The 25988-nt window shown below is 34.6% G+C and overlaps 3 protein-coding genes across 8 annotated transcripts; 2 read left to right on the forward strand and 1 right to left on the reverse strand.

Annotated features, from left to right (window-relative positions):
* Nucleotides 1-1233: 1233 nt before the first annotated feature.
* Nucleotides 1234-6638, reverse strand: LOC111789226 (squamosa promoter-binding-like protein 1). Its single transcript, XM_023669925.1, has 10 exons — nt 5509-6638; nt 5234-5415; nt 3633-4201; nt 3472-3546; nt 3288-3395; nt 3062-3179; nt 2843-2984; nt 2611-2761; nt 1892-2506; nt 1234-1813 (listed from the first exon to the last, which is right to left on the reverse strand). Exons 1-10 carry the CDS (start codon nt 6108-6110, stop codon nt 1358-1360), a joined length of 3018 nt encoding a protein of 1005 aa, XP_023525693.1. The 5' UTR covers nt 6111-6638; the 3' UTR covers nt 1234-1357.
* Nucleotides 6639-12574: 5936 nt separating this feature from the next.
* LOC111789183 (pto-interacting protein 1-like) lies at nt 12575-16475 on the forward strand. Of its 4 annotated transcripts, none has more exons than XM_023669857.1 (9): nt 12575-12781; nt 13311-13402; nt 13584-13834; nt 13929-14055; nt 14236-14509; nt 15038-15170; nt 15306-15392; nt 15953-16067; nt 16160-16475. In XM_023669857.1, exons 2-9 carry the CDS (start codon nt 13318-13320, stop codon nt 16177-16179), a joined length of 1092 nt encoding a protein of 363 aa, XP_023525625.1. In that variant the 5' UTR covers nt 12575-12781; nt 13311-13317; the 3' UTR covers nt 16180-16475. The 4 variants fall into 4 exon arrangements, with proteins under 4 accessions (XP_023525625.1, XP_023525626.1, XP_023525624.1 ...); XM_023669858.1 differs by having other exon boundaries at nt 15953-16006; nt 16099-16475; XM_023669856.1 differs by having other exon boundaries at nt 13306-13402; nt 15953-16475.
* Nucleotides 16476-22533: 6058 nt separating this feature from the next.
* On the forward strand, nt 22534-25651 carry LOC111787724 (delta(24)-sterol reductase-like). Of its 3 annotated transcripts, none has more exons than XM_023667759.1 (3): nt 22534-22686; nt 23527-24800; nt 24953-25651. In XM_023667759.1, exons 2-3 carry the CDS (start codon nt 23553-23555, stop codon nt 25406-25408), a joined length of 1704 nt encoding a protein of 567 aa, XP_023523527.1. In that variant the 5' UTR covers nt 22534-22686; nt 23527-23552; the 3' UTR covers nt 25409-25651. The 3 variants fall into 3 exon arrangements, with proteins under 3 accessions (XP_023523527.1, XP_023523529.1, XP_023523528.1); XM_023667761.1 differs by lacking the exon at nt 22534-22686 and adding an exon at nt 22943-22963; XM_023667760.1 differs by lacking the exon at nt 22534-22686 and adding an exon at nt 23140-23396.
* Nucleotides 25652-25988: the final 337 nt, after the last annotated feature.

A 25988-nucleotide genomic window follows, 5' to 3' on the forward strand; every position in this document is an offset into this window, starting at 1 on the left:
GTAAGTGACTACAAAATATACTGAAAGGTCTCGTATTAGTCTGTGGGGATAGTCTTCACTTTTAGAAACGAGCAACGTGACCATGTCACAGTGGAGGAATGTCGGGATCATTAGATACCGATTCTAAATTTTGAATCTTGGATATGGAGCGTTAAATATTGACAATAATGCTTAAGAAAAGTAATAAATTATTGGAGTGGAGAAAATAATGGGTGATTAGAATTGGTTGGGGTTGGTGAAAGGAGAAGTGTTTAGGTTTTACCGGCAGATGCCGGTCACCACCAACCCTAGTCAGTGTCTGTTTCATTCATCTACCGGAAGTCTTGGAAGCTCAGATAATATTAATTATTTTCCTATTTTTTAAACTATATGAGATAATTACTTTGTTACTTATTTTTTTATTATTTAAATTTGATTTTATCAAAATATTGGGTCTAAATTCAAATTTCTATAAATTATAAGGACCACATTTGTAATTTAATAAAAACTATCTATAATAAAGAATAAATTATGGACCACAAGTCAAAGAATCAAATTACTAAACTAACCTCGATCAATCTCCAAATTTGCAAGATGGCAATGGCATTTTAGACCTTTTGACTATCCGCCGACAAATGGACAATTTGTCCTTTTAATTTCTAGAGAAATTCAAACTAAATTTCAATTTAAAAGTTTGTAAATAACATTATTAAATTACTATTTTTGCATTATTTTCTTTCCATTTATTAAAAAAAAATAAAATTAGATTTGAATTTTCCCGTCTACAAATCAGCTCAATTATTCGGGACGATAACGAGCATCATATATTTTTTTTCCGAATCTTAAATTTAAATATAATTTTATTAGGGTCGTAGTTAACAAATAACGAACATCTATCAGACAAATATTATTTAATTAGTCAGATGTGACGAATAACGAGTAGAAAAGTACATTTTCGTTTGTTTATGATCTTCAATACGAAGGAAACGAAGATACGAAAACTATCACGTAATAATTGAGATTCTATGCTTTTGTTATATCATGAAGCTCAGAATCTGTCACTGTTTCAATAAATGAGATGTGTTACATGAACTAGAAAGTATAAATGAAAAGAATACGAAACTGTTTCGGACGCTCCACGGTTCGAGTCAAGTGTTGAGTGATCGTTGTCCAGTGAACACACTCTCTACCTGCAGTGTCTGGGAACTAAATTTACAGAGCAGTCACACGTGCGCACGTGGTCAGATGGTCGAGTTTAGCGAAATTCGATAACATAAGAATAAAGTATACCAATCTGGAACTCATTACAGGTTTCATAACTCCATACAAATACATTACCTTTAGTTTAGTCAGGTAGATAGATAAGTAATCGACGGGTCTAACTAGTACCGTATTCTAGTAGTTCCCATCGGAACGGGCGGAAGACATAGAGAACCTCGGGCGAGCTTTTGAATAAGAGCGCCACACACACACACACAGCAGCAATGGCCACCATTGAAAGCATTGCAGGCCGGTAGACCAGAGACGCTTTAGACGACGTTCCGAAACCGCTCGGTTTCATAACACAACGGCTGCAATCCTGCTGAGAATGCTTTAGTTTTGTCCTACCAATCTCAAACCTGGAGGAGGTCATCATATCAGTGTTCTGCTTCTGGTTCCAGCTACCATCTGAGACAGTACTAGGAATGTCCAGCACCACATGCCCAGCTGAAGATCTCTTGTTGATTTTCCTCTGGACGAGACGAATATACGAGTAATGGCCACGCAAACGAGCGTAATCCTCAGGTGTCGAGCCTGTGACGTCTCGAGCACTCTTCCAAGCCTCAACTCCTACCTGTAATAACCCAGTCATTTCTTCAGTCTCAATGTCCTAAAGCTAATGTATCAGAAAGCATACTGTTATAAACATTACCATTCCCGGATCATTAGTTAACGCATCGAGAACATCCATGGAATCATCTTTACCAGCTGCAATGTGAAGAGGGGTCAACCCGGCCGGGCCAACGACATCAGGTCTAAACAGGAAGCTACTGGTCGATCCATCAGAACTTGATGAGTCCTTCACTTTTGAAGGGTAACCCAAAAGGAGCTCGACCAACGACCGGCTGTTTTTTCTCACTGCTCGGTGAAGTAGACTCATTTCGGTCAACGCAAAATTCAACGACGGGTGATCTCCAAAGTCCACAGTCCCATCAAGAAGGACATCCAAGAGCTTTTTAACCACAGCACACCAATCATGGTCCATGGAGAACTCGACGAGCCACTTGAACCGTGACAGCGAAAAGAGATTTTCGTTAGGATCCAAGTTACCTAATCTAGACTTCAAGTGATTTCTATGAAACAGCCAACCAATTTCATGGATAAACTCCATTGCATTACTCCTTCCTTCCAGCTCCGTAGTTTCCCCAGAATTTGAACATATTTCAGTAAATTCTAAAGCACTTTGAAGTGTGCAGATCTCTGTACAAACATCCTCTTCTGCAACTATAAAAGGAAAGGAACTGCTGCTCAAACCATCATCTTCAGCCTGGATATTATCCCAACCCACCCCCACAAAAAGAAGTTCGATCGGTCGAAGTTCTTGGCTAATGTAAAGATGTATTGTAAGAAGAACGTAAAAAAAAACTGCACCTCGATGAATCCCCTTCCATAGACGACAGGAATCGAGCAAGAAAAGGTTACGCATTGGCTGTCGTCTCGTGCGTTTGAGTTATCATCACTTTCTGTTGAATCATCTGAAGCTTCCTGAGTAAGATATGTCCCTTCAATTGCACATAGTAACCTGGAAATTGGGTTTGAAATTTGCATATATGAGAATGATACAAGTAAAAGTGAGGGAAGTTAGATGAAAAGACGATGTTACCTAGTTGTCGATCGGGTCAAGTTTATTCCTTTAACCGAAAATATAGCCTTCTTAGATAAAGGAACGGCAACGGGGTTTACGCTTGTGATACGACAGTAATTCTTGTTTCTAAGAGGCAAGGATGTGTCGACTACGACCTGACCTGCAGCATAGAAAATGAACTCAATGTTAAACAAAAGACAACAATTAAAGCTCATCTTAAACTAGAGATAATCAGACCATGATAAACGAAAGCTATTTGATGCTGAACCCGAACGTAAACCCATCCAGTTCTCCAGAAAGCTTCGTCGGAAACATCAAGAAGCCTATTCAAACTGGTACTGAGGTCATGGCAAAGCTGAAGTAAAGAGATTAAAAACCATCAAGAATAGGGTATTTGTAATAGCTTGAGAGAGGCATCCCGAAATCGATATATCAGGATCGACAAGTGAGCACGCAAACTTACATCGTTCCATGCAGCCTCAGTCTGTCGTAGGTATATTGTTAGAACAACACAACCAGGCCTGATATAGCTCTCTATCTCTGTGGGACTATGTGATAACCAATTGAGAACCTAAAGAAAATGTCGTGACGATTAAGGAGGGTGATATCGAACTGTTTCAAATGCTCGGTTGCACCATTTCACATACCTGAGCTCGTAAAACGTGAGGAAAATCATTTGGTGCTTTCCCGAACAATTTCAAAATGATCCGATCTGTACGGCTCTGGAGGAATGTAAAAGAAAATGTGGTAATGCATACAAGAAATGAATCCCATAAAGAAATGATCTGTAGTTTTTGCAGAACATTACCTGAGCTTCTCCAGCAGAGCTAGAAGGTGAATGGGCAGATGCTGAATCTGAATTTCCACTAGTTTGAGGAGGGCTTGACTGATGAGAGTCTTGTTGCACCCAAGAAGGACATTCAAGAGAACTTGTTCCCATATGCACTACTGGGCGTGCTTGTCTCTCAATGTCTTCCATGCCATCGTCCGAGTCGACATAAACATCGTTCAAATCAAAGTTCATCATTTTGCACTGTCCAACCGTATTGTCCCTGATTTCTGAATACGCGGGAGGGCTGTTTGAAGTGCTTGGTTTTACAGAAGATATAGCTGGTGTATCTCCACCTCGAACAGTTGCTTGTACTGGTGTCTCGGATATCGGTATCGTGTCAGGTTGTTTAGAAGATCTCAAAGGTACCTGAGGACCATTTGAGAGAAAAGTACAAACTAGATCGGATTTAGCCCCGTTCAGCAAATTCTGAGGTTCATGCAGAATCCCAGATCGGTTTTTACCGCCGTGCTCACCAGATTGACAGGCAAGGATCCGTATAAGATTCGAAAGAAGATCTTGGTCTGTGGTCTTGTTTGATCCATTGGCTACACCAAATAACACACTGTCAATCACACAATAATATGCTAAGGACAACAAGAATTCAACACAGAAAAAGATGTACATATATTTCTGACATGCATGATTTTTATACAAATGGTTGTTTCTCTTTCGCAGATTTAATTAGCTCACTTTGCAAAGAGACGCATAAGTTATTTGTGAGATCCCATATCGGTTGGAGAGGGGAACGGAGCATTCCTTATAAGGGTGTAGAAACATCTCCCTAACATACGCGTTTTAAAACCGTAAGGCTAACAACAATAAGTAACAGGCCAAAGTGGACAATATCTGCTAGCGGTGGGCTTGGGCTGTTACAAATGGTATTAGAGTCAGACACCGAGTGATGTGCTAGCAAGGACGTTAAGCCCCCAATGAGGGGTGGATTGTGAGATCTCACATCGGTTGAAGAGGGGAACAAAGCATTCCTTATAAGGGTGTGAAAACCTCTCCCTAACATACGTGTTTTAAAACTATGAGACTGACGACGATACGTAACAGGCCAAAGCGGACAATATATACTAGGGGTGGGCTTGGGCTGTTACAAATAGTATCAAAGCTAGACACCGGGCAGTGTGCCAACGAGGACACTGGGCTCCCAAGGGGGGTGAATTGTGAGATCCTACGTCGGTTGGAGAGGGGAACCAAACATTCCTTATAAGGATGTGGAAAACTCTCCCTAACAGGCTGACGGCGTTACATAACGGTCAAAGCGGAAAATATTTGCTAGCGGTGGACTTGGGTTGTTACATTATTTTTTGTTTGTTTATTTGGTTGAGGAAATATAATCTAAAAACGCAACGACTACGGTAGCGAAAACTTACGTATTTAGATTATAGTTACTTCCCAAAGGACTAACTAAGAGTAGAAACTCAATTCGGGGCAGCCAGTAAGGAAGGGTAAATCAAGGACTAGCATAGCTAAGAAAACGACGAGAATTGCTAAGAAAACGACGAGAATTAAACACGAGATTTAACTACATATGCAATAATTCTCGAAACAGGGGTGACCGAGTTACTTACAGTGCAAATTTGCAAGTATTCGCATTAGAGTTAACAGTAAATAGCTACTAGTCTGCTCATCAGGTGGGGAGTTTCCATTAACAACATTATCAGGATTGTTCTTTCTTCTGCGCTTATTATGGCCAGCCAAACGCCTTCGACAACTCCGTTTTCCTTCATCGAACTCCTGAAGAACATGGAACCTGCCACCAGATACCACAGAACAACGTTACAGCAGACACTTTAGAGAGTCAAGGCTAAGAAACTGCAAGCATAGGGAATAAAAGAAAGCTCACCTGCTACATTGTTGACAGAATCGCTGCATAACGTTAGCAACGAGCGCATTACTCGCCTTCGAATGCATTTCACAGACTTTATGTCTTCTGTGATAATCTTTAGCATTGCTAAGATCAGCTCCACAGTCCTCTACCTGGCAAACCGCACGACTCGAGTTTCCCCCGCTTAGTTTAGTCTTCTTGCCACTACTTCCTTCCCAATTCCCTGCTTCTTTCTCAACAATTTGACAACCATTTCCACCAACCTTCAAACTCAAACTACGAGCTTCATCATTAAGATTCTCATCTTCCATAACATTATCCCTCCTTCTCTTCTCCACTTCCCTTTTCCCTTTCTCGATCCCCGTATTAGCTTCATCAGAACACGACGACGAACTGTTCGACGAGCCACCGGTCAAGGGAATCCCAGAGACAATTGGAAAAACTTGGCTACCTAAATGATCAGACTCCACCAAATTTAAAGGCCTAGCAATAAAAAGATCTCCATCCCATTTCCAATCATTCAAATCCCATTCAAGGCTCTTCTTCCCAACAGCAGCCCTCAAATCCCTAGACCCCATACCATACAATTGACAAGCTTCACCTCCATAACCAGTCTCCATTTCTCAAAAGGAACAACAGAATGATTCAGCACAACACGCTAACCAAATCCCAGCAACAGATCAAAGCTCAAAAACCCCTAAAACCAAAACAATTAAACTCCTAACATGCTCTAATCTGCTTCACTCCAGCCCCAAAACTCCAGAAACAGAGAACCAAGGCATCCACAATTCCAATTAAGAGAAACCCACAAAGCCATATCAAGAATTTGCATCAAATCATCAAAAACCAATGAGGTGAAGTGATTGAAGAGCCCAAAAAACAGAAACCCATGTGAAGAACACTGAGATATGGAGACCCAGAAAGCGAGAAATCAGAAAGAAAGCAAGATAAGTGAATACCGAGTGGAGTCAACAGAGATCGGCGGCCGGAAATCCGTCGGAGATATAGGAGAAAAGGGGAAGATGAGAGGCGATGACGAAATGAATGAATGGAAAAGCGTGTGGGCTTTGATTCGTATTGGGTGTTGGAAGTGGGAGTAGTGATGGTAAAGGTTTGGTAATTGTAAGAGATAAACCAAATTCATCACATGAACGATTAAACTATGAGCTAATTCATTCCATCAATCACATAATCTATCCAACATAAAATTAAAATTTTTTAAATTAAGTTCGACTCTGTTACAAATTTTTTTAAAAAATAATAATAATAATCTTAAAATTTTTAGAATCAAAGTCAAATTTCAAATCTTTATACAAGAAAAAAACAAATTAATTGTAAATTTATTTATTTTATAAATAAAATTAAAAAAAAAATGAAGAGAGAGAAGCAAAATGGTGGGGCCCAGCACAGCAACACCGCGTGTCCCTCCCTCTCCCAATGCCTCAAAAGATGCCCTTTGCGTTGCTTGTAGCGGAGGGAGGGTAGTTATCCTCTGCTTCGCGCTTTTATTTATTTATTTACTTCTTTTTCTAAAACCTATATTTTTTTACAAATTTAATTCATTGTTTTTTTTTAATTTTAAAACACATATTTTAATTATATTAATATATTTTTATAGATTTTTTACTTTAATATATAATTATTTTTTCATTTAATTGCCCGTCACAATCAAATAAAATATTAAAATTGTTGTTATTATTTATTTTATTTAACATATATTGTTAAATCTAAGTAACAGTCCGCGAAAATTCTAATCAACTCAATCATACGAATTGGACTGGGTTCGTGGGTTCTCCTAAAACTAAATTAGACTGAATCAAATCGACCCAAATTTATGGTTAATTTTTACATATTTGCTTACTATACAACTATAATATATATTTATAATTATTATTTTTCATGATCTAAAAATTAAATTTAAAATTTAAAAAGAAAAAAAAATCTAAAAAATAAATAATAATATTTCATATCAATTAAAGTGGACCTCAATCAACGGTCACGACTCAAAACATTGGACTTAGTAAAGGTTTTTTATTCGATTAATGATGACTCAATTATTTGGAGAAAAAATAAAATAAACCAATAAAAAAATAAATGGACCTTACTTATTTTATCATAAACATTTGTTTGCAATTTATTCAATATAATATTAATGGGAAAATTATAAAGCTCTAGATTTTCATTTTTATTATATTTTTAAATATATACTTTATTTTACACTTCAAACATTGGAAATTTCTATTATTTTATTCTATTTAAATTTTATATTTATATTAAGACTCATATTTATTATTATTATTATCATATCTTAACATATCGACTGGGCCACTTGAATACTACTCGATACGTAAAATACAACTCATCAACAATATCTATATATCTCGAGATATGTAAATAAAAACAATGTTTTAATGTCAATATTTCTTTTATTAAGTCGATCTTATTCAAATTAAATTGAATTTTTTTATTACGTTAAAAATATTATAAAAAAAACATTACGAGGAAATTATGCTAAAAATAGACTTAAATTTATATATATATATATATTATTTATTTATTTTATGAGGAAATTAAAATTAAAAGTAGAGTTAAATGGAGCATAATGTAGGTTGAATGCACCCTCATTGAACTAATAATAATAAATAATAATCATTATCAATAAAAAAATAAAAAAAAAAAAAACAAAAAAGAAATTAAGGAAAATATGTCGGAATTCCTAGCTGGGTTGACGTGGAGTGTTTTTACTGTCGTATTTACTGTTGGTGGGCGGCAGCCGATTTAATTCGGGCAGCCCCACTTGCCCCACTTACCCAAAATCAATAATTGAATAAATATATTCTTTTTATTTTTATTTATTTATTTGTTTCGGGTAAAAAATAATATGGAAATTAAAATTAATTTTATTTATTATTCACTCAAGATTGAGCAAAGTAAAAAAAAATAATAATAATAATAATAATAATAATAAATAAATTTGAGTGACTTTGTCGATTTATTTTTCAGGTAAAAGTAATAGCATCTGTTAACAGTGTTTTATACGAAGGTTACGAGCGAGTCATGATGAAGTTTTGTTTTTCTATGCTCGTCTTCTTTTAAACATTTAATTGTACTATCGTTAGACTATTTTCTCATTTAATAAATCCATTAACGAACGACTTTCTTGTTCAATAACGTTATCATTAGACAAAAAACGAACATTAACATTATATTCCAGTACTTCACCCATGATCAAACTCAAAGAATTTAAACGTACCCCATGACTCTTTTACCATCATCTTAAATTATATACGACAATTCGTTACAAATTCAGTTTAGAATTGGCATTAAATCGAGTGTCAAGACAGTTAACAATGATGTCAGTCCATAACTAATCCCATGCCTTATGTACGATTCCAAATTGAAACAATGACAATTGTTAATTGATATTTTCACTTTTAGTCTACAAATTTTTAAAAGTACGCTGAATATTAATTAATTTTTAAAAGTATATAATATATATTAAAATATAAAATTATTAAAATGGTTCCCTTGATCTCCCATGTGGGTAATCAATTTTAAATCTGTACCATTAAAACATATTTTAACTTTAAAATTAAATTTCATTTAATTCATTGCTTATTAGTATTAATTTTATTTTATTATTTTTTATTTTTTTTCCATCTTCCCGAGTACAAGGCTAGTTAGTGGCCATGTGACACTGTATGGTTACTTATTCGAGCGTTTTTAAATGTTTGAAATGGAAAAGAAAAATCTTCATCTCGTAATTGGTCGAGAATACATGTCAACTATCGTTAATTATATTCATTCAAGTCATGTTAGATCATGTTCTTGTTTTGTATTAGGTATCTTATATTTTAATTATTGTACTTTTTAATGTCTATATTTTAATAATTTTTAAAATTAATTAAATAAATAAAATTATACTAAAAACTAATAAAGATATATTTTTTATTTTTAAGATTTATTAAAGATATAGAAATTAAGTTTAGATTAAAAAGTAATTAAATTAAAGAATTAAAATAAAATTGTAGAGAATTTTAATTATTATATTGTAAAAAATATATATATATTATATTGCTTGGAAAATTCTTCAACGAAATAGAAAGTCATTTTTGTGTTTGCTACCTATGGATACTAAGTGTCACGATTATGCTCGTCTATGGTGTGTTGCCCATGGTCGCATGCCCATGACAAGCCCAACCCTTTATGTCTTTTCATATTCTAGTGTTTTACTTTTGTATTTTTAGGAGCACGAGTTTCAGAAATATCATGTCTAGACATATCAGACATGAAATGCCTCAAAATGTACTATATGGAGATACAATTAGTTGTCAACTTCTTCCTATCCCAGGTTATATATTGTGAGCCGTTGTTATTTCTCTCTTGCTTGCTTAGACAACGTCTCTTTCGAAAATCTCTCTTTGCCCTCGTTTTCTAAAACCTTCTATTAAAACCGAGGCCAGAGGCTCGAGCATACGTCGCTTGGTCATAGACGACGTAATAACGAATTGGCTTAGCTCACTTGTCGTTGAAAAGTGAGTGCTGCACAATCGCAAGTCTCATGCCATCAAAAGTGCAATTGTGACACTAAGCTCACTTGTTAGAGAGAATGACGTCGTTTCGTCAGTATATGACATTAAAAAATATTTAGTCTAATTAATTAAGGTAAAATAAGATAGCCGTCAAATTTACTCGACATCATAATTTGATGATAGATTGTCGTATTGAACAAAAAGGTTAAAGAAAAAATAGTTAAATTACATATTTAGTCCCTGACTTTTATATTTGTGTCTAATTGACTTTTGAACTTTTTAAAAAACTGTCCAATAAATTACTAAACTTTTAATTTTGTGCATAATTTTCTAAAATTAATTAACTTTATTTGACATAAATTTTAAAATCAATAGATATTTTATATATTTATTTGTCAATATTGTATCAATATCGATGGTACGATCCCTATGTCATCTATTTCCGATTAGCCCCTCGTTGCATCACATTAAATAACAATCTTTTTAATAATAATAATAACGATATTTTTTCTCCTAAATTTTGAGTTTGATTTTAAAAAAATTAAATTTGATACCTTAGTCTTTAATTTTTTTTTAAATATAAATATTTAATATATAAATTTTATTGATTTGAATAAATCTGGACACTAAATAAAAAATTAAAATCTAAATATGGAGCGCTAAAATTGTAATTTAATTTAAAAAATCACAAAAAAAATGCCATTTATTTAATAAAAAAATATTTACTACCTACACCAATAAGGTGTACCTTTCTTTTTGGGTGAGAACGGGGACCACATTCAAGTGAAAGTGATTCTGATAATAGGATGACTAAGAAAGACTTAGAAATGAAAGTTACTATTTATACCAATATGGTGTACCTTTCTTTTTCGGTAGCTCGATCATTGGAAATTACACGATAGCATTGAAAACGACCCTTGAAAAGGTATAAAAAGATTAGAAAATTTATCTTTGAGCCTTCATTGATACGCTTTTCTTGCACATGTCTATTACTTACAAACTTTATGATGAGTAGGCTATAATTTATAGCTTGATGGTACCGTACAAGTTGTGGCGTCTTTAGTGGAGCTCGAGACGAAAAAAAGGAGAGCTTCTCAATGCTCCTAGAATAAGAAGATGCTCGACTTTGTAACACTCGAGCCATTCTACCCACGAGAGTAGCATTGAGGCATTATAGAAGAGTATCTCAACGTTACATGAGAAAGCCAAGACGTACCTCGACGCTATGGAACACGTGCATTATTTGATTTTTTGTCTGTAGCATCAAGACAATGGGTCAAAAAAATTTATAATTTTTGCCGGCAAGGGTACAACGTCGAGATACTAGTTCTAGCATTTCGATTAAGTCGAGTTTTTTAAATATTTAAAACTCGTTAGATTAATAAAAAAATAAAAAAAATAATAAAAAATATTTTCAGGCTGTGCTTGTTTATGGGCTTGGATCAACACAGTAGTAGTCAGCCCATCAAATTACCATTCTTTTATTGTTATTATTATTATTATTTTGTTTTTTAGAAAATAAATTAATAATGTTTTTTGAAATTGATTTATTTTATTTTCGAAAAATGATTAAATATCCATATTTTATTAAAGATAATTTTAAATAATTAGCTGAAAATAAAAAAAAAAATTATTAAATTCGTAATTTGTGGGAAAAAAAATAATTCCCATTCCAATAAGGTTAGTTGAAAAGACAATTCTCGAATTTGGTAGAGACCGAGTCAACATCCTCGGCAGCTGAAATTTCATGAACTCAACCAATCATTTCTTGACACGTGGTAAATGTCTTTTTTAAATTTCCACCTTGGACCATAACGACGCGCTTGAAGACCAGGCGTGAAAGTCAAATTCGACAACCTCAAAATGAATAAACAAATTAATTAAACAATTTTGTCCTTTCAAATTAATAATTTTTTAATTCTTAAAATAACATAAATATAATTAATTATTTATTTATGAATATAATATTGAAAAGTCTTCTTATATTATTTATTAAAAGACAAGAAAGAAAATTCATAAAGTCTTTGTCCCTTTTTGAAAACAAATAAACAATTGCTGTTTCTTTGGATATTTTCAACTTCAACCGTCAAACAATCAAACCGCCAATATATAAAAATAAATTAAAATTAATTAATTTATCTTAAAGCCTTCAGAGTATTTTTTTTATAGGATCCTCGAGAGTTATGGAGAATTAGCTATTGATAGATCCCGTTCAGTATCCTCCTCTTTCACTCGTTGTCGTCCGACCTGTGGGAATATACAATGACAACTTTTGGGCATTCGTGCCCGATCGTAAAACTGCCTGTTGAACGTCCTATGGCGCGTTGCTCTGACCCGAGCTATGCAACAACTGAATAAAAAATAATAAGTTAAATTTTTAAATATTTGGAAAAATTATTGACATGTGAAAGTTTAGATTCATGCACTATAAAATATATATAAAAAAAATCTATGGAATTTATTAATTACTTTTGNAAAAAAAAAAAAAAAAAAAAAAAAATATATATATATATATATATATATATATATATAAAAGAGGGAAAAAAGGAAGGCAATAAAGACCCTTTGAGGAGGGAAGAAAAAGCTGATATAGAGATAAAGTTTACAGAATAAAATAGGCAGCGCAATCTTCGCCGGCTCCGGAGCTCGGATCACGTAGTACCAGAACGACGACAAACAGATACTCTTCTTTACATTTTGTTCTCACTCCGATCGAAGCTTTCAACTCTTGAAGTTTGTCGGATTACTCTGTTTTTCTGGTATAGATGGATCCTTTTACTGCTATCAAGCTCTTGCTAGTTTTGATTCTAGTGGTTTCGATTTTAGTTTGTTGTGTTCTTATGCTCTTGGTGAATGGTTAGGTTTTGTGGAAATTGGTGGCGATGATGTTAATTTTGATGAATTTGAGTCGATTGACTTGTTGTGTCTTGGCTTATTATTATTATTTTGTTTTTTTGTCGGTTTATTGGCTGCTATTTGTTTGATCTGGTAATTAGACGGTTGAACTGGACTGAGTTGATGCGTAGCGGCAGTAGCGTGTGCTGCGATTCTTTGAGTTGGAAACGATGAAATGATTCTGCTGCTTTTTGTTGTTTGTGGCGTTTGGAGGATTTGATACATTTTAAGATTTTGAACTTTTGGTGTGATTAATTTTCGGTGGAGTTAATTTTTTTTGAAAATTGGTGTTGAGACTTTTGGTGCGTTTTCGGGACTTTTGGTTCTTTATCTATTTCATAGAGATGCCTTCTCCTTTTAAGGATGACTTAATGAGGACTTTGGTCAGTTTAGGGAAAAGATGAGCTGCTTTCGCTGCTGTGAGGAAGATGAAATTCAGAAAGCAGCTGACAATGGAGGCATGAATGCAGCAAAAAACACTTCAGGTAATCTGTTAGCACCATGGGAAGATTTGGAAACTTATCTAGTAACAATTAAAAGGATTTTTTTCAATGTCATTTCTGTAGATTGCAAAAAACGTATTTTCCCACTTATTTCCCGTGATTTTTCTCTCGAAATAATGTAATTCATTAGTTCGTAACTTTTATCTTGAATATTGTATTACAGGAAACAATGGAGGTTATCATAAACCCGAAGCTGCACCAGCAGTCACTCAAGCTGTCAAAATGCAACCAATATTAGTGCCTAGCATACCCCTCAATGAACTATCGGAAGTAACAGACAACTTTGGAAATGATGCTTTAATTGGAGAGGGTTCATATGGAAGAGTATACTATGGGTTGCTTAAAAGCGGGCAGCCTGCTGCGATCAAGAAGTTAGATGCAAGCAAACAGCCTGATGACGAGTTTCTAGCCCAGGTTCATATACAGAAAAAAAAAAAAAAAAAAAAAAAAAAAACCCCCACTTTTCATCATTTATACTTATCAAGTCTAAAATATGATAAATGTTTAGGTCTCCATGGTCTCAAGGTTGAAGAACGAAAATTTTGTTCAATTGCTTGGTTATTGCATTGATGGGAGTTCCCGCATACTAGCATACGAGTATGCTTCTAATGGATCACTTCATGATATTCTTCATGGTACGTATAATCATGATTCATGTCCCAACTTTACTGGTCAAAAACTTTTAAAAACTTGATATGTTTTTTAAGTTTACATTTATTTTTCTGTACCTATGTATCATAAACATCTACTACCAGATATCATTCACTGTTTTTCAAGTTATTAATCTTATGTATTGTCATGCACTTTTTACATAGGAAGAAAAGGTGTGAAAGGAGCCCAGCCTGGTCCCGTTCTATCATGGGCTCAACGTGTGAAAATTGCTGTGGGGGCAGCTAGAGGACTTGAGTATTTGCATGAAAAGGCCGAGTCCCACATTATCCATCGTGATATTAAGTCCAGCAATGTACTTCTCTTTGATAATGATGTTGCTAAAATTGCTGACTTTGATTTATCCAATCAAGCTCCTGATATGGCAGCACGTCTTCATTCTACCCGTGTTCTTGGAACTTTTGGTTATCATGCTCCTGAGTAAGATGTCTATCTCTGATCAATTGCGAAACTAAATTTCAAATGGATTTTACTATTATAACATTTTCTATTATGAATTCTATATTTTTGGCTTCATTGGATTTTGACTTAAAATACAATTCTGCCTACTTCACTGTTCACATACAAGAAAATAATTACATTTCCATCTCCAACCGTATTTCTTGTGAGTTTTGACGTAATCTCATGTTTAGTGAACCAAGAAACTTGCAAGTACCTGATCAATTGTGCCAATGTCTAATATTTCACCTTTAGTATTTCCAGCTGCCACACCTGGAAGAGAATTTGTAAACCCAAATTATTATTAATCAGATGACTGTATGTAGGTGAATTCTCTGATAATTGGTAATTACTTGGTAGTTTCTTCACCTGGGATAGAACTGCATGTCTCTTTCCCTTTTGTATTCTTCCGTTTTTCTCAATAAAATCTTGGTTTTCTCGTTAAAAGAAAGAATTAATGCATTCCTCTTGAGCCAGAATAATTGTTTACTTTGTTTCTATATATTGCAGATATGCTATGACTGGTCAGTTGAATGCCAAGAGTGATGTATACAGCTTTGGTGTAGTCTTGCTTGAACTCCTGACAGGGAGAAAACCTGTAGATCCTACGCTACCACGAGGACAACAAAGTCTAGTTACTTGGGTGATTTTCTTTTGTCCTTCTTCCCTTTGGCTTTCACTTTTTCCCTCTTTTTTCCTCTCTTCCCTCCTCAAAATTGGATTATATATTATCTCCCCTGCATGCAAGTTAACTTACAGGGTTATCTTAATGTATTAGGCTGCACCAAAACTCAGTGAAGATAAAGTTAGGCAGTGTGTCGATGGAAGGCTTGGCGGAGACTACCCCCCAAAGGCAGTAGCAAAGGTAATTTGAATAATGCTAAGCAGTTCTCCATTTTTTTTTGGACTTGGGAGAGGGGATCTCTCCACAATGGTATGATATTATCCACTTTGAGCATAAGTTCTCATGGCTTTCCTTTTGGTTTTTCCAAAACGCCTCATACTAATGGAAATGTATTCCTTACTTATAAATCCCATAATCAACCCCTTAATTAGTCGATGTGGGCCTCCTCTCCCATCAATTCTCAAAGTCGATACTCATATGATGCATTATGAAGAATTCATTTAAAAGCTTCTTTAAGAAGCTAAATTTTCTATCAATCTTATAGCAATGTTATGCACATCTCATGAGCTACCATAACCAATAAAGTGGTTGCCAATTTTTTGGAATCTAATTTTCCTTGAGAAAGGAAGACCAGGAATTTTTTTTTTTTTTTTTCTGAGAATCTTAGAGAGAGAGAGAGAGAGAGAGAGAGAGAGAGAGAGAGGTGGGAATGAGGGGGTTGGCGAAGAACATGTTTATTTATATTGCCATATTTAATAAGTTGTTACAAGAACCTAATAGCTAATGCAACGTTATTGCAGTTGGCAGCTGTTGCAGCCTTGTGTGTGCAATATGAGGCAGATTTCCGGCCAAACATGAGCATTGTTGTCAAAGCCCTTCAGCATCTATTAAATGCTCGACCTGTGCCTTCTTCTGGTGATGCATCAAACTCGATTTCCGGCCAAACATGAGCATTGTTGTCAAAGCCCTTCAGCATCTATTAAATGCTCGACCTGTGCCTTCTTCTGGTGATGCATCAAACTCGTGAGTTCTATTCATCATCAATTTGCACACAATCATATAAGAAGGAAATTGCATCTGAAGGAAGCTAATTAGTGAATTGTTTGGATATTTTTTTCATCACATTTATATTAATTCACGTGTTATAAGTCATCTATATTGTGGAATCCAATATTATTTAGTTGTAAGAATTGCTAGAGTGGGATAATGTATATAGAAACTATTGGCTCTTCTGCTCTGACTTTCCATATGGCGAATCTGCAACTATAGAATTTGTTTAAAAGGACTCATCAGCAACTTAAAGCTAAGTTTTATTCTTTTGGATTGGATTGGATTGAATTGGAGTCCTTCCTTTAGTTGGGTCTTATTATATTTGATATTTTATTATAAGGCAAATATTAGATATTTGCCTTATTACCATAGGTATCTTTCCATTTATTGTTATTTCCATTTATTACTATTTCCATATCCTTGTAATTTATTTGATTATAAATAAGATAACTTTCACACCATTTAGGTGTGGTGGATTAATCAAACATTCACATGGTATCAGAGCCATTTTGGTTTAGCAACCCGGATCCTTTCTTTTCAATGGCTTTTGAAATCTTCTACTGTTCTTCTCCACCACCCCTGCTGGCTTTGACGCCGCAGGAGCAGTCTTCATGGCTACCGCAGGCGGAGCCGATTAATTACTCTTCGGCTCCACCCTATTGACCTCCAAATCATCCTTCACCATACTCTGTACATACAACCTTACCTTTTCCAAACATAGTCTCTTTCATTCTCTTCTCAATTTTTCCTTTATCCTTCATCCTTCACAGAAACCCTAATCTTAGGATCTTCATCAGCATTTCTTTCGGAAATATACAGAATCTCGATAAGCCTATCGACCTTTTGCAGAGATTCACCTTTGGAATCTAGGCGCCGCACTGGCATCTTCGCCAACCAAGTTGCTGCCGCCCTTCTCGCCAAAATTGGCTCCTTCGCCCCAATGTGGCGACTCTTCCGGCTGCCCTTCTTGCCAAAATTGGCTCCTTCGCCCAATGTGGCGACTCTTCCGGCTTCAACATTGTCTTTGTCCCTTGCTCTAGGTTTCCCCTTCTACTTCTTGGGGTTAGACATATTCTCACCAGAGCCAAGGTAGCATCGTCGCTAAGCGACAATCCCTGTTTATGGGGTAGACATATTCTCGTCGAAGCCAAGGCAGCATCGCCGCTGAGCGGCGATCCCTCTGCAATTTTCGATGGCCAAGAAAGTGTTTCTTTACGCCTCCTCTGAACCAGGTTGTTGACATCTTCACGAAAAGTGTTTCTCAACCTCTTTGAATTTTTCAGATTCAAGCTTCACGTTCGTTCAAATCCGACGTTCAGCTTGCGGTGGGGTGTTAAGGATATTTAGTAATAAATTATAGTTTACCATATATATTATATTTGATATTTTATTATAAGGCAAATATTAGATATTTGCCTTATTACCATAGGTATCTTTCCATTTATTGTTATTTCCATTTATTACTATTTCCATATCCTTGTAATTTATTTGATTATAAATAAGATAACTTTCACACCATTTAGGTGTGGTGGATTAATCAAACATTCACAGGTCTTCTTTTAGGCCCTTTTTATCTCTCCATCTTTCTCAACAAAAGTTTATTTTCTGTGAGTGGAACCCTTTAGTTGGGCCTTCTTTAGGCCATTACATAGCCTTTCATATACGAAATTTTGTTTTTGGCATAGGAAAATAATAGAATCGATCCCTAGTGTCTCGTCCGAGGCGTGTTGCCTATGACCGCATGCTCATGACAAGCCAAATCCTTTATGTCTTTTCATGTTGTGGTGTTTTTACTTTTGTATTTTTAGGAAGTATGATGTTGCAGAAAAATCTTGTCTAGGCCTGCCCGATAGTTATAACTAGTTGTCAACTTCTTCCTACCCGATAGTTATATGCAGTAAGACGTTGTTGTTGCCTTTTACTTACATTCCCATATAACACCAATTTCAATTTCTCAAATCTTGCTTTCGAAATCTCTCTGCCTTCGTTTTCTAAAACTTTCTTCTTGAATCGAGGCCAAAGGCTCGAGCATACGTTGTTTGGCCGTAGGCGACGCAAGAATGAATAGGCTTAACTCACTTGTTGCTGGAAAGTGAGTGCCACACAATCGCAAGTCCGTTGCTTTCAAAGTGCGATTGTGACACCTAGGACCATATTTGTAATAATTCAATCCCATTGCTAGCGGATATTGTCTTATTAGGTTTTTTCTTTCTTTTATAAGAATGTAGAAACATCTTCCTACACCTATCTTAAAAACTTTGAGGGGAGAACAATATCTACTAGTAGGCTTGGACCATCTCCCTACACCTGTCTTAAAAACTAGACAAAAACTTCTACTAGTAGGCTTGGACCATCTCCCTACACCTGTCTTAAAAACTAGACAAAAACTGTGAGGGGAGAACAATTGGACCATCTCCCTACACCTGTCTTAAAAACTAGACAAAAACTGTGAGGGGAGAACAATATCTAACAGTAGTGGGTTTGGACAATCTCCCTACACCTGTCTTAAAAACTTTGATGGGAGAACAATATCTAAGAGTAGTGGGCTTGGACCGTTACAAAATCCTTGTAGAGAGACCATTTTTTCTTATTTATATTTCTTTTTATTAATTTTAGGCTCAATTAATAAAATACTCTTGAATTTTTCACTCTATCTCAATAATATTCGTAAACTTTTAAAAAAATTCAATAATATCCTTAAATTAAAAAAATTAAAATTAAAAATACCTTTACCCATAATTTTGGATGGAATATATTTTTAAATTCTCAAAAGTTTTATTAAACTTTTTTAATAACTTTAAAAACACCTTTAATTTCTTTTAAAATAATAAAAAAATATTTTTACTACCACGTCTCAACAATATTCACAAATAGTATTAAAAAGTTTTTTTTGGAGATAACTTATGAAATGTAGTTAGTTTGAGTATAATAATTTTTCTAAACTTTTTAATAATAGTAAATGGTGTTAATGGTAAAATAAAAAATAAAAAAAATAATATCAACCACTTAAACATATTTTTGAACTTTTTGAAAAGATATGAGAAAAACGTTCAATATCGAATGCAATTCAATTTAAACGAGTGGAGATATTGTATAATGTCAAGGCTACCGTGTGTTAGATTCAAATTTCAAACCCTTATAATAGAACCTCGAGACTAGAACATTGAATATGACCTTGCATGAGCCGAGTTAACCTAATGTTCATCTGTCCCTTTTGTTTTTATCTAGTCTTTTTTAGGCCTCCATCTGTATCACATGGTTTATGAACACAAAAAACAATAACGCTACACGTGATGAGATGAAAGTCATAAAGATGTTATATCACGTATCACGTTTTTGTAAAGAGTTCTCTCGTACAACTTGAAAACAATAATTAAAATACCTTATTAATAAAATAAAATAAAAACGAATAGACGATTAAAAAAATATTAAAAATATTGAATTTTTTTACAGAAAATAATTGAACAAAATTAGTCAATAAAATTATCGATTTTCTAATTACTTTGTTGAATCGATATCGTCAAAATTTAAGATCTCGACGATCTTATTTATTTATTTATTTATTTCATAAAAGTTGTAAAGCGAAAACATAATGTCAACCACTCCCATTATTCTAATATGAAAACCAATATTACTTTCTAAAAAAGTGTAATTAAATGAAAATTTCTAAAATATTACAAAAAAAAAAAAAAAAAAAAAAAAAAAAATAAAAAAAAAAAAAAAAAAAAAAAAACCATAAATTTATTTATTTATTTATTTTGCTTTTACCTTTATTTTTTTCTCGTCTTTTTATATGTTTTCTCTCTCCTCGCTGTCAATTGTATTTTTTTAATTGAAAAAAAAAACAATAATTAAATATATTGATATCGATAAATAAGTAAGAGAACCCAAAATTTCCGAGTTGTTTTCATGGATCGTATAATCTTAATCGAGCTCAATTTGATCCTTTTTTGACCTAACGTGAAAAGAAATCGACAAAACCCTAAATGGGTCATATAGCCCCCGAACGTAAACTCTTTCTATTTTGTAAAATCTTAACTAATTTAAGCATCGGAATAATATATTTTTATCATTGTGGTCGTATAAAAATTACCTACATTACTATATGAATGGAATAAAATATAAACGTGTTTTTATAAAATAAAATTGTTATTGATATTATCGGGTAGGATCATGTGTCTTTCGTGATAAACCAATCAATGAATTTTATTTTATTTAAAAAAAATAAATTTAATCATAAATATAAATGGGTCTAGGCGGTATGTTGTCTTATTATATAGATCATGTCTCGTCGAGGTAGACGAGAAGGAACCCGATTTCGTAAAAGCCATAACCAACTAGGCACGAGACAGCTCGATAAATTAATTTATATAATTTCGCTATAATTAAGGGACTAAATCATTGAGTTGTATTATTATTATTATTATTATTATTATTATTATTATTATTATTATTATTATTATTATTGTTATTGTTATTGTCGAGCTGTCAGTTGCTTGTAGCATTGGAATTTTCTTGTTTTCGAATATTATATATTTTATTTTTGGATTTTTATTTTTATTCGAAATCTTTTTTATAAATATATAATTGGGATTGGAATCTTAATTTGTTACCTAATTATTCGCTTTTTAATTTTCTTTAAATTATTGTATTTTAGAAATATAAATCCTTTGGATTATTTGGACTTTTTAGATTAAATTATATATTTTATTAATTAATTTTATATTTATATTTTAAATTATATTTGGTACACAATCGAACACATTAGTGTAGTATCACTGGTCACAATCACACTTTTTGACGACAGCAGACTTGCGATTGTACGACACTCACTTCCCAGCAACAAGTGAGTTATGTCAATTTGTTCTTGCGTTGCTTATGGCCAGACAACGTATGCTCGAGTCTCTGGCTTCGGTTCAAGAAAAAAGTTTTAGAAAACAGGGACAGAGAGATTTCGAAAGAGAGTTTTGAAAGCAAGATTTGAGATATTGAAATTGGTGTTATATATGATGTAAGCAAAAAAGGCAATAGCAACGACTTACCCAATAACCCGACTACCTAATACAAATTACAAACGGGTTGAGTTAAAAAAAAAAAAAAAATCGATTCATGTTTGAAATTTAATTCCGTTTGCAGATTGTTATTTTTTTGTCCGGTAACTTAACCAACTAGAAAGTAGGGTTACAAATCCAACCTTATCCTGCTTTTAAAAATATTAATAATATTTAATATTTATAACTAATGTTAGTGATGCGTTGTGACTTGTAAATGTTCGATATTAAAATTTTATGATATTTTAGTTATTAATATTACATTTACCGTGAATAACTTTAGTTTTTTAAATAGTAATTAAAAAAAGAACAACCCGACCACCCAATCTAACCAAAAGATAGAATAAATGGTACAGTTGTGAGTTCTATTTGAGTTGTTCGAGTCACCATCAAGGAATCACGGGTACGTAACACTATAGATGTTACTCTAAATCCCAAAAGCTAACCCATATATTTAATCTCTAAACTTAAGAGGTCATTTAACGATTAAGTAGCGACGATGTTCGTGATGAATAAAGCCCAACAAACAACTAGATGCAAAGCAAATACATACCTTCTCGAGTCAAACCGATAGATTCTCCCAACTTAGCACGACTAAATAAAAGATATATCTAACAATCTTATCTTAAAATTGATTTATATCAAACTAATATCATCTTTAATATAAAGTTAGCTCGACTAAATAAAAAAGGTATCTAACATTCATATCTTAAAACCCGCCAACTTTAATACAAAGTTTGACCTAGAGTTAATAATAATAATTAAAAAAATCTATAAATAATATTTTTTTTTAGAGAATACGTAACATACTCGTCTACTTTTTTTTAAAATTATTTTTATTGCTTAATTTTAACAACATTTTCTAAAATATCCATATTTAAATTCACGACTCTTAAGAAAGAAGTAATTATAACGTCTCTCACATGATAAATTATTTTATCGAGCTGGTAAAAAATATTAATGGTATTTTTCTTCTTAATTATATATATATATATATATAATTATTGAAAAAAATATAAAAATATATTTATAAGTGAAATTTTGGTGTCATATTTAGAATAATAATAATAATAATAATAAATATAACGACCACGTTTGTTATACATTATAATTTATGTTTTAATTATCTAAAACAAATATTTTTGTAATGAAAAAATTGGATTAAAATATTTAGAGTGAGCTGTCAAGGGTTGAGAAAAAAAATCAATAATTAAAACAATTATATTATATTTAATATTTAAATATTTTCTCCCGCTTTCATTTGCTTTGCTGCCAAAAACAGTTAAACTTCCGGCCACTTGGCTGCTCTTCTCATTCTGCTTCAATCCCTCTCATATCTATAAATTTTTCACTCACATTTTTGTTTCTGGTTTATGTGTTCTTGCAATCTTCCTCTGCAGATTTTTTTTTCTTCCTAGCTCGGTGTTTTCTAGGTCAGTTCCGATTCTCACCACTTCGTTTCTCATTTTCTTCTCTTCAATCGTGTTTGGTTGCTGAGAAATTCGAGTTTCTCTTGCTAGGGTTGTTTGTTCTTGGTGATTTTTCGCTTTTCTACTGTTTTTTATTACGATTGATGTTTGTTTATCAGTTTTTGGTGGCTTGTTCTCTCTGTTTTGCTTCTGGAGGTGAAAGAAATTGAAAGGGGAAGTTTGCGGGTTTAAGCGTTGGGTTTGATTTTCCGGGAAAGTGCTTGAGATTCTGTGAGAGAAAGTTCTGGATAGTTAACTTTGTGCATTTCCTTTTCTCATTGATTGTTGTGCTGCTTTTGTTTTGTCCTTATTGTCATTATTGAAATGAATTGTCGTTTTCCCCAACTTTCCATGTGGTTGGTTTGTAATGTCTTCTACTTCAACAACACATGGGTACTAATCGTTTCTATCGTTTTCATCAATTGTTGAGACGCAGATCATGAACCAGTTTTGATGTTTTTCCCTATTTGCGTTTGATGATAGAACCTGTTCAAGATCCTTTTATCCTCAAACTTTGCCGATATATCTTTATGATCACTTAAACTGTCACTGGCTTGATTCCACTGTTCTTCCTTGATTTGTCTTTTTCAAATTTTAGACACTTTCATGACGATTAATTTGTTTGATCTATCAAAAATTCATCATGCATAGCCAAGAACAACTTTCTTTGCAGGGTAATTTCAATCCTAGTTGAACAATTCTAAGGATTTGTATTTACAGTTTATTGTCATGAAGAATAACTTGTAATTCTGGAAAATGATGAAGATTTTGTGAAATCTAATTCGCTTAGCCTGTGATTATCAGGAGATAAAGCATCTTGATTCGCCATAATGTCAGACGTTGAGGCCTCCAAGCCACAAAAGAGGAAGAAAGGCTGGGTGGACTTTTTAGTTAATTTTCGATGGATTCTGGTTATTTTTGTAGTTCTTCCGTTCTCATTCAGTTTCTACTTCATGCAATATCTTGGAGACAAACGATCTGAGAGGAAGTCCTACAAGCAGCGCCAGATTGAACATGAAGAAAATGTCCAGAAAGTTGTTGAACGCCTCAAAGAAAGAAACCCTTCGAAGGATGGTCTTGTCTGCACTGCCCGCAAGCCTTGGCTTGCGGTGGGAATGCGAAATGTTGACTACAAACGAGCACGACACTTCGAGGTTGATCTATCGGCTTTCCGCAACATACTTGACATTGACAAGGAGAGAATGATTGCAAAAGTTGAGCCCCATGTGAACATGGGACAGATATCTAGAGCCACAATTCCCATGAACCTTTCACTCGCAGTCGTTGCCGAGCTCGATGATCTTACTGTTGGTGGCCTCATCAATGGCTATGGCATTGAAGGAAGCTCCCATATCTATGGTCTTTTCTCTGATACAGTTGTGGCCTATGAAATTGTTCTTGCAGACGGCAGGGTCGTAAGGGCTACCAAGGATAATGAATACTCTGATCTTTTCTATGCCATCCCATGGTCTCAAGGGACTCTTGGTTTTCTTGTGTCTGCTGAGATCAAACTTATACATATCAAGGAATATATGAAGCTTACATACACACCTGCCAAAGGCAACCTACAGGAGATTGGGCAGGCATATATGGATTCATTTACACCAAGAGATTTAGATCAAGATAACCCTGAGAAGGTCCCTGACTTCGTAGAAACCATGATTTATTCTCCTACCGAAGCCGTGTGTATGACAGGAAGATATGCATCCAGTGAAGAGGCCAAGAAGAAAGGGAATGTGATCAACAGCATAGGCTGGTGGTTCAAGCCCTGGTTTTACCAGCATGCACAAAAAGCACTGAAAAAGGGGGAGTTTGTGGAGTATATCCCAACAAGAGAGTACTATCACAGGCACACTAGATCTTTGTATTGGGAGGGAAAGCTTATTCTTCCGTTTGCTGATCAATGGTGGTTCCGGTTTCTCTTGGGATGGATGATGCCTCCCAAGGTCTCTCTGCTGAAGGCTACTCAAGGTGAGGCTATCAGAAACTATTACCATGAGATGCATATTGTTCAGGACATGCTCGTTCCTCTTCGACGAATCGGGGATACGTTGGAGTGGATCCACAAAGAGATGGAGGTAATTTCTTCTTGTGCTTTGATGAACATCTTACCATTCAAAATAGCAATTCAAATGAGAATTTGGGGTGTTTGGAGTGTTGAATTGGTAACAATTATACTACAGAACCAGGAGTCTCCCCTCATCTGTTGTTGTTTGTTTTGTCATTGCAGGTGTACCCATTATGGCTCTGCCCACACAGATTGTTCAAGCCCCCAATCAAAACAATGGTGACTCCTGAACCAGGATTTGAGCTGCAACTCAAGCAGGGTGACACCCCCTACGCTCAGATGTACACAGACATCGGAGTCTACTATGCTCCCGGAGCCGTCCTAAGAGGAGAAGTTTACGACGGCGTTAAGGCAGTCAAGAACATGGGGAACTGGCTCATTGAAATCCATGGCTTCCAACCACAGCACTCAGTGACCGAGATGACCGAGGAAGAGTTTTGGAAAATGTTTGAGCCAGAACTTTATGAGGTGTGCCGAAAGAAGTATGGAGCCATAGGGACGTTCATGCATGTGTATTACAAATGTAAGAAGGGGAGGAAGACCGAGAAGGAAGTCCAGGAAGCTGAACGAGCTCAACCTGAAACTGCTTACGCTGATTTAGAGCAACCAGCTGAGTGATGCTTTTGCATTCATAAACAAAGTAGCATTCTTGTTTCTCTCCTTCCCCCACTCTGTGTTATGGTCTCTGCATTTATTCTTCTTCTTTGAAATTTCACTGTTGCCTTCCCACTCCTTGTATCTTTCACTTCGTCTCTTACACTCTCATGAACACTTTCACGTGTATGTTAATTATGGTATTTGTATTGTATATTGTAATGCCAAAACTGAAAAAATCTCAATTTCAGTTTATTATTATTATCATTTTGAGTTCAATTTAGAGATCCCATCTCCGTCGTGGAGGAGAATAAAACATTTTTATAAGGGTGTAGAAACCTCTCCGTAGCATAGTACAGTATCTGCTAGCTATGGACTTTAGCTGTTACAAATGGTATCAGAGCTAGACATCGAACAATGTGCCAGTAAAGAGGCTGAGCCTGAAATAGGGGTGGACACTAGACGATGTGTGTCAGCAAGGATGCTGAGCCTCAAAGGGAGGTGGACACGAAACGGTGTACCAGCAAAGACGTTGAGCCTTGAAAGGGGGTGGACATGAGACGGTGTGTGTTAGCAAGAATGCTGAGCCCCAAAGGGGGATGGA

This window comes from Cucurbita pepo, chromosome LG02, assembly GCF_002806865.2.
Source record: "Cucurbita pepo subsp. pepo cultivar mu-cu-16 chromosome LG02, ASM280686v2, whole genome shotgun sequence".
Lineage (NCBI taxonomy): Eukaryota > Viridiplantae > Streptophyta > Magnoliopsida > Cucurbitales > Cucurbitaceae > Cucurbita > Cucurbita pepo.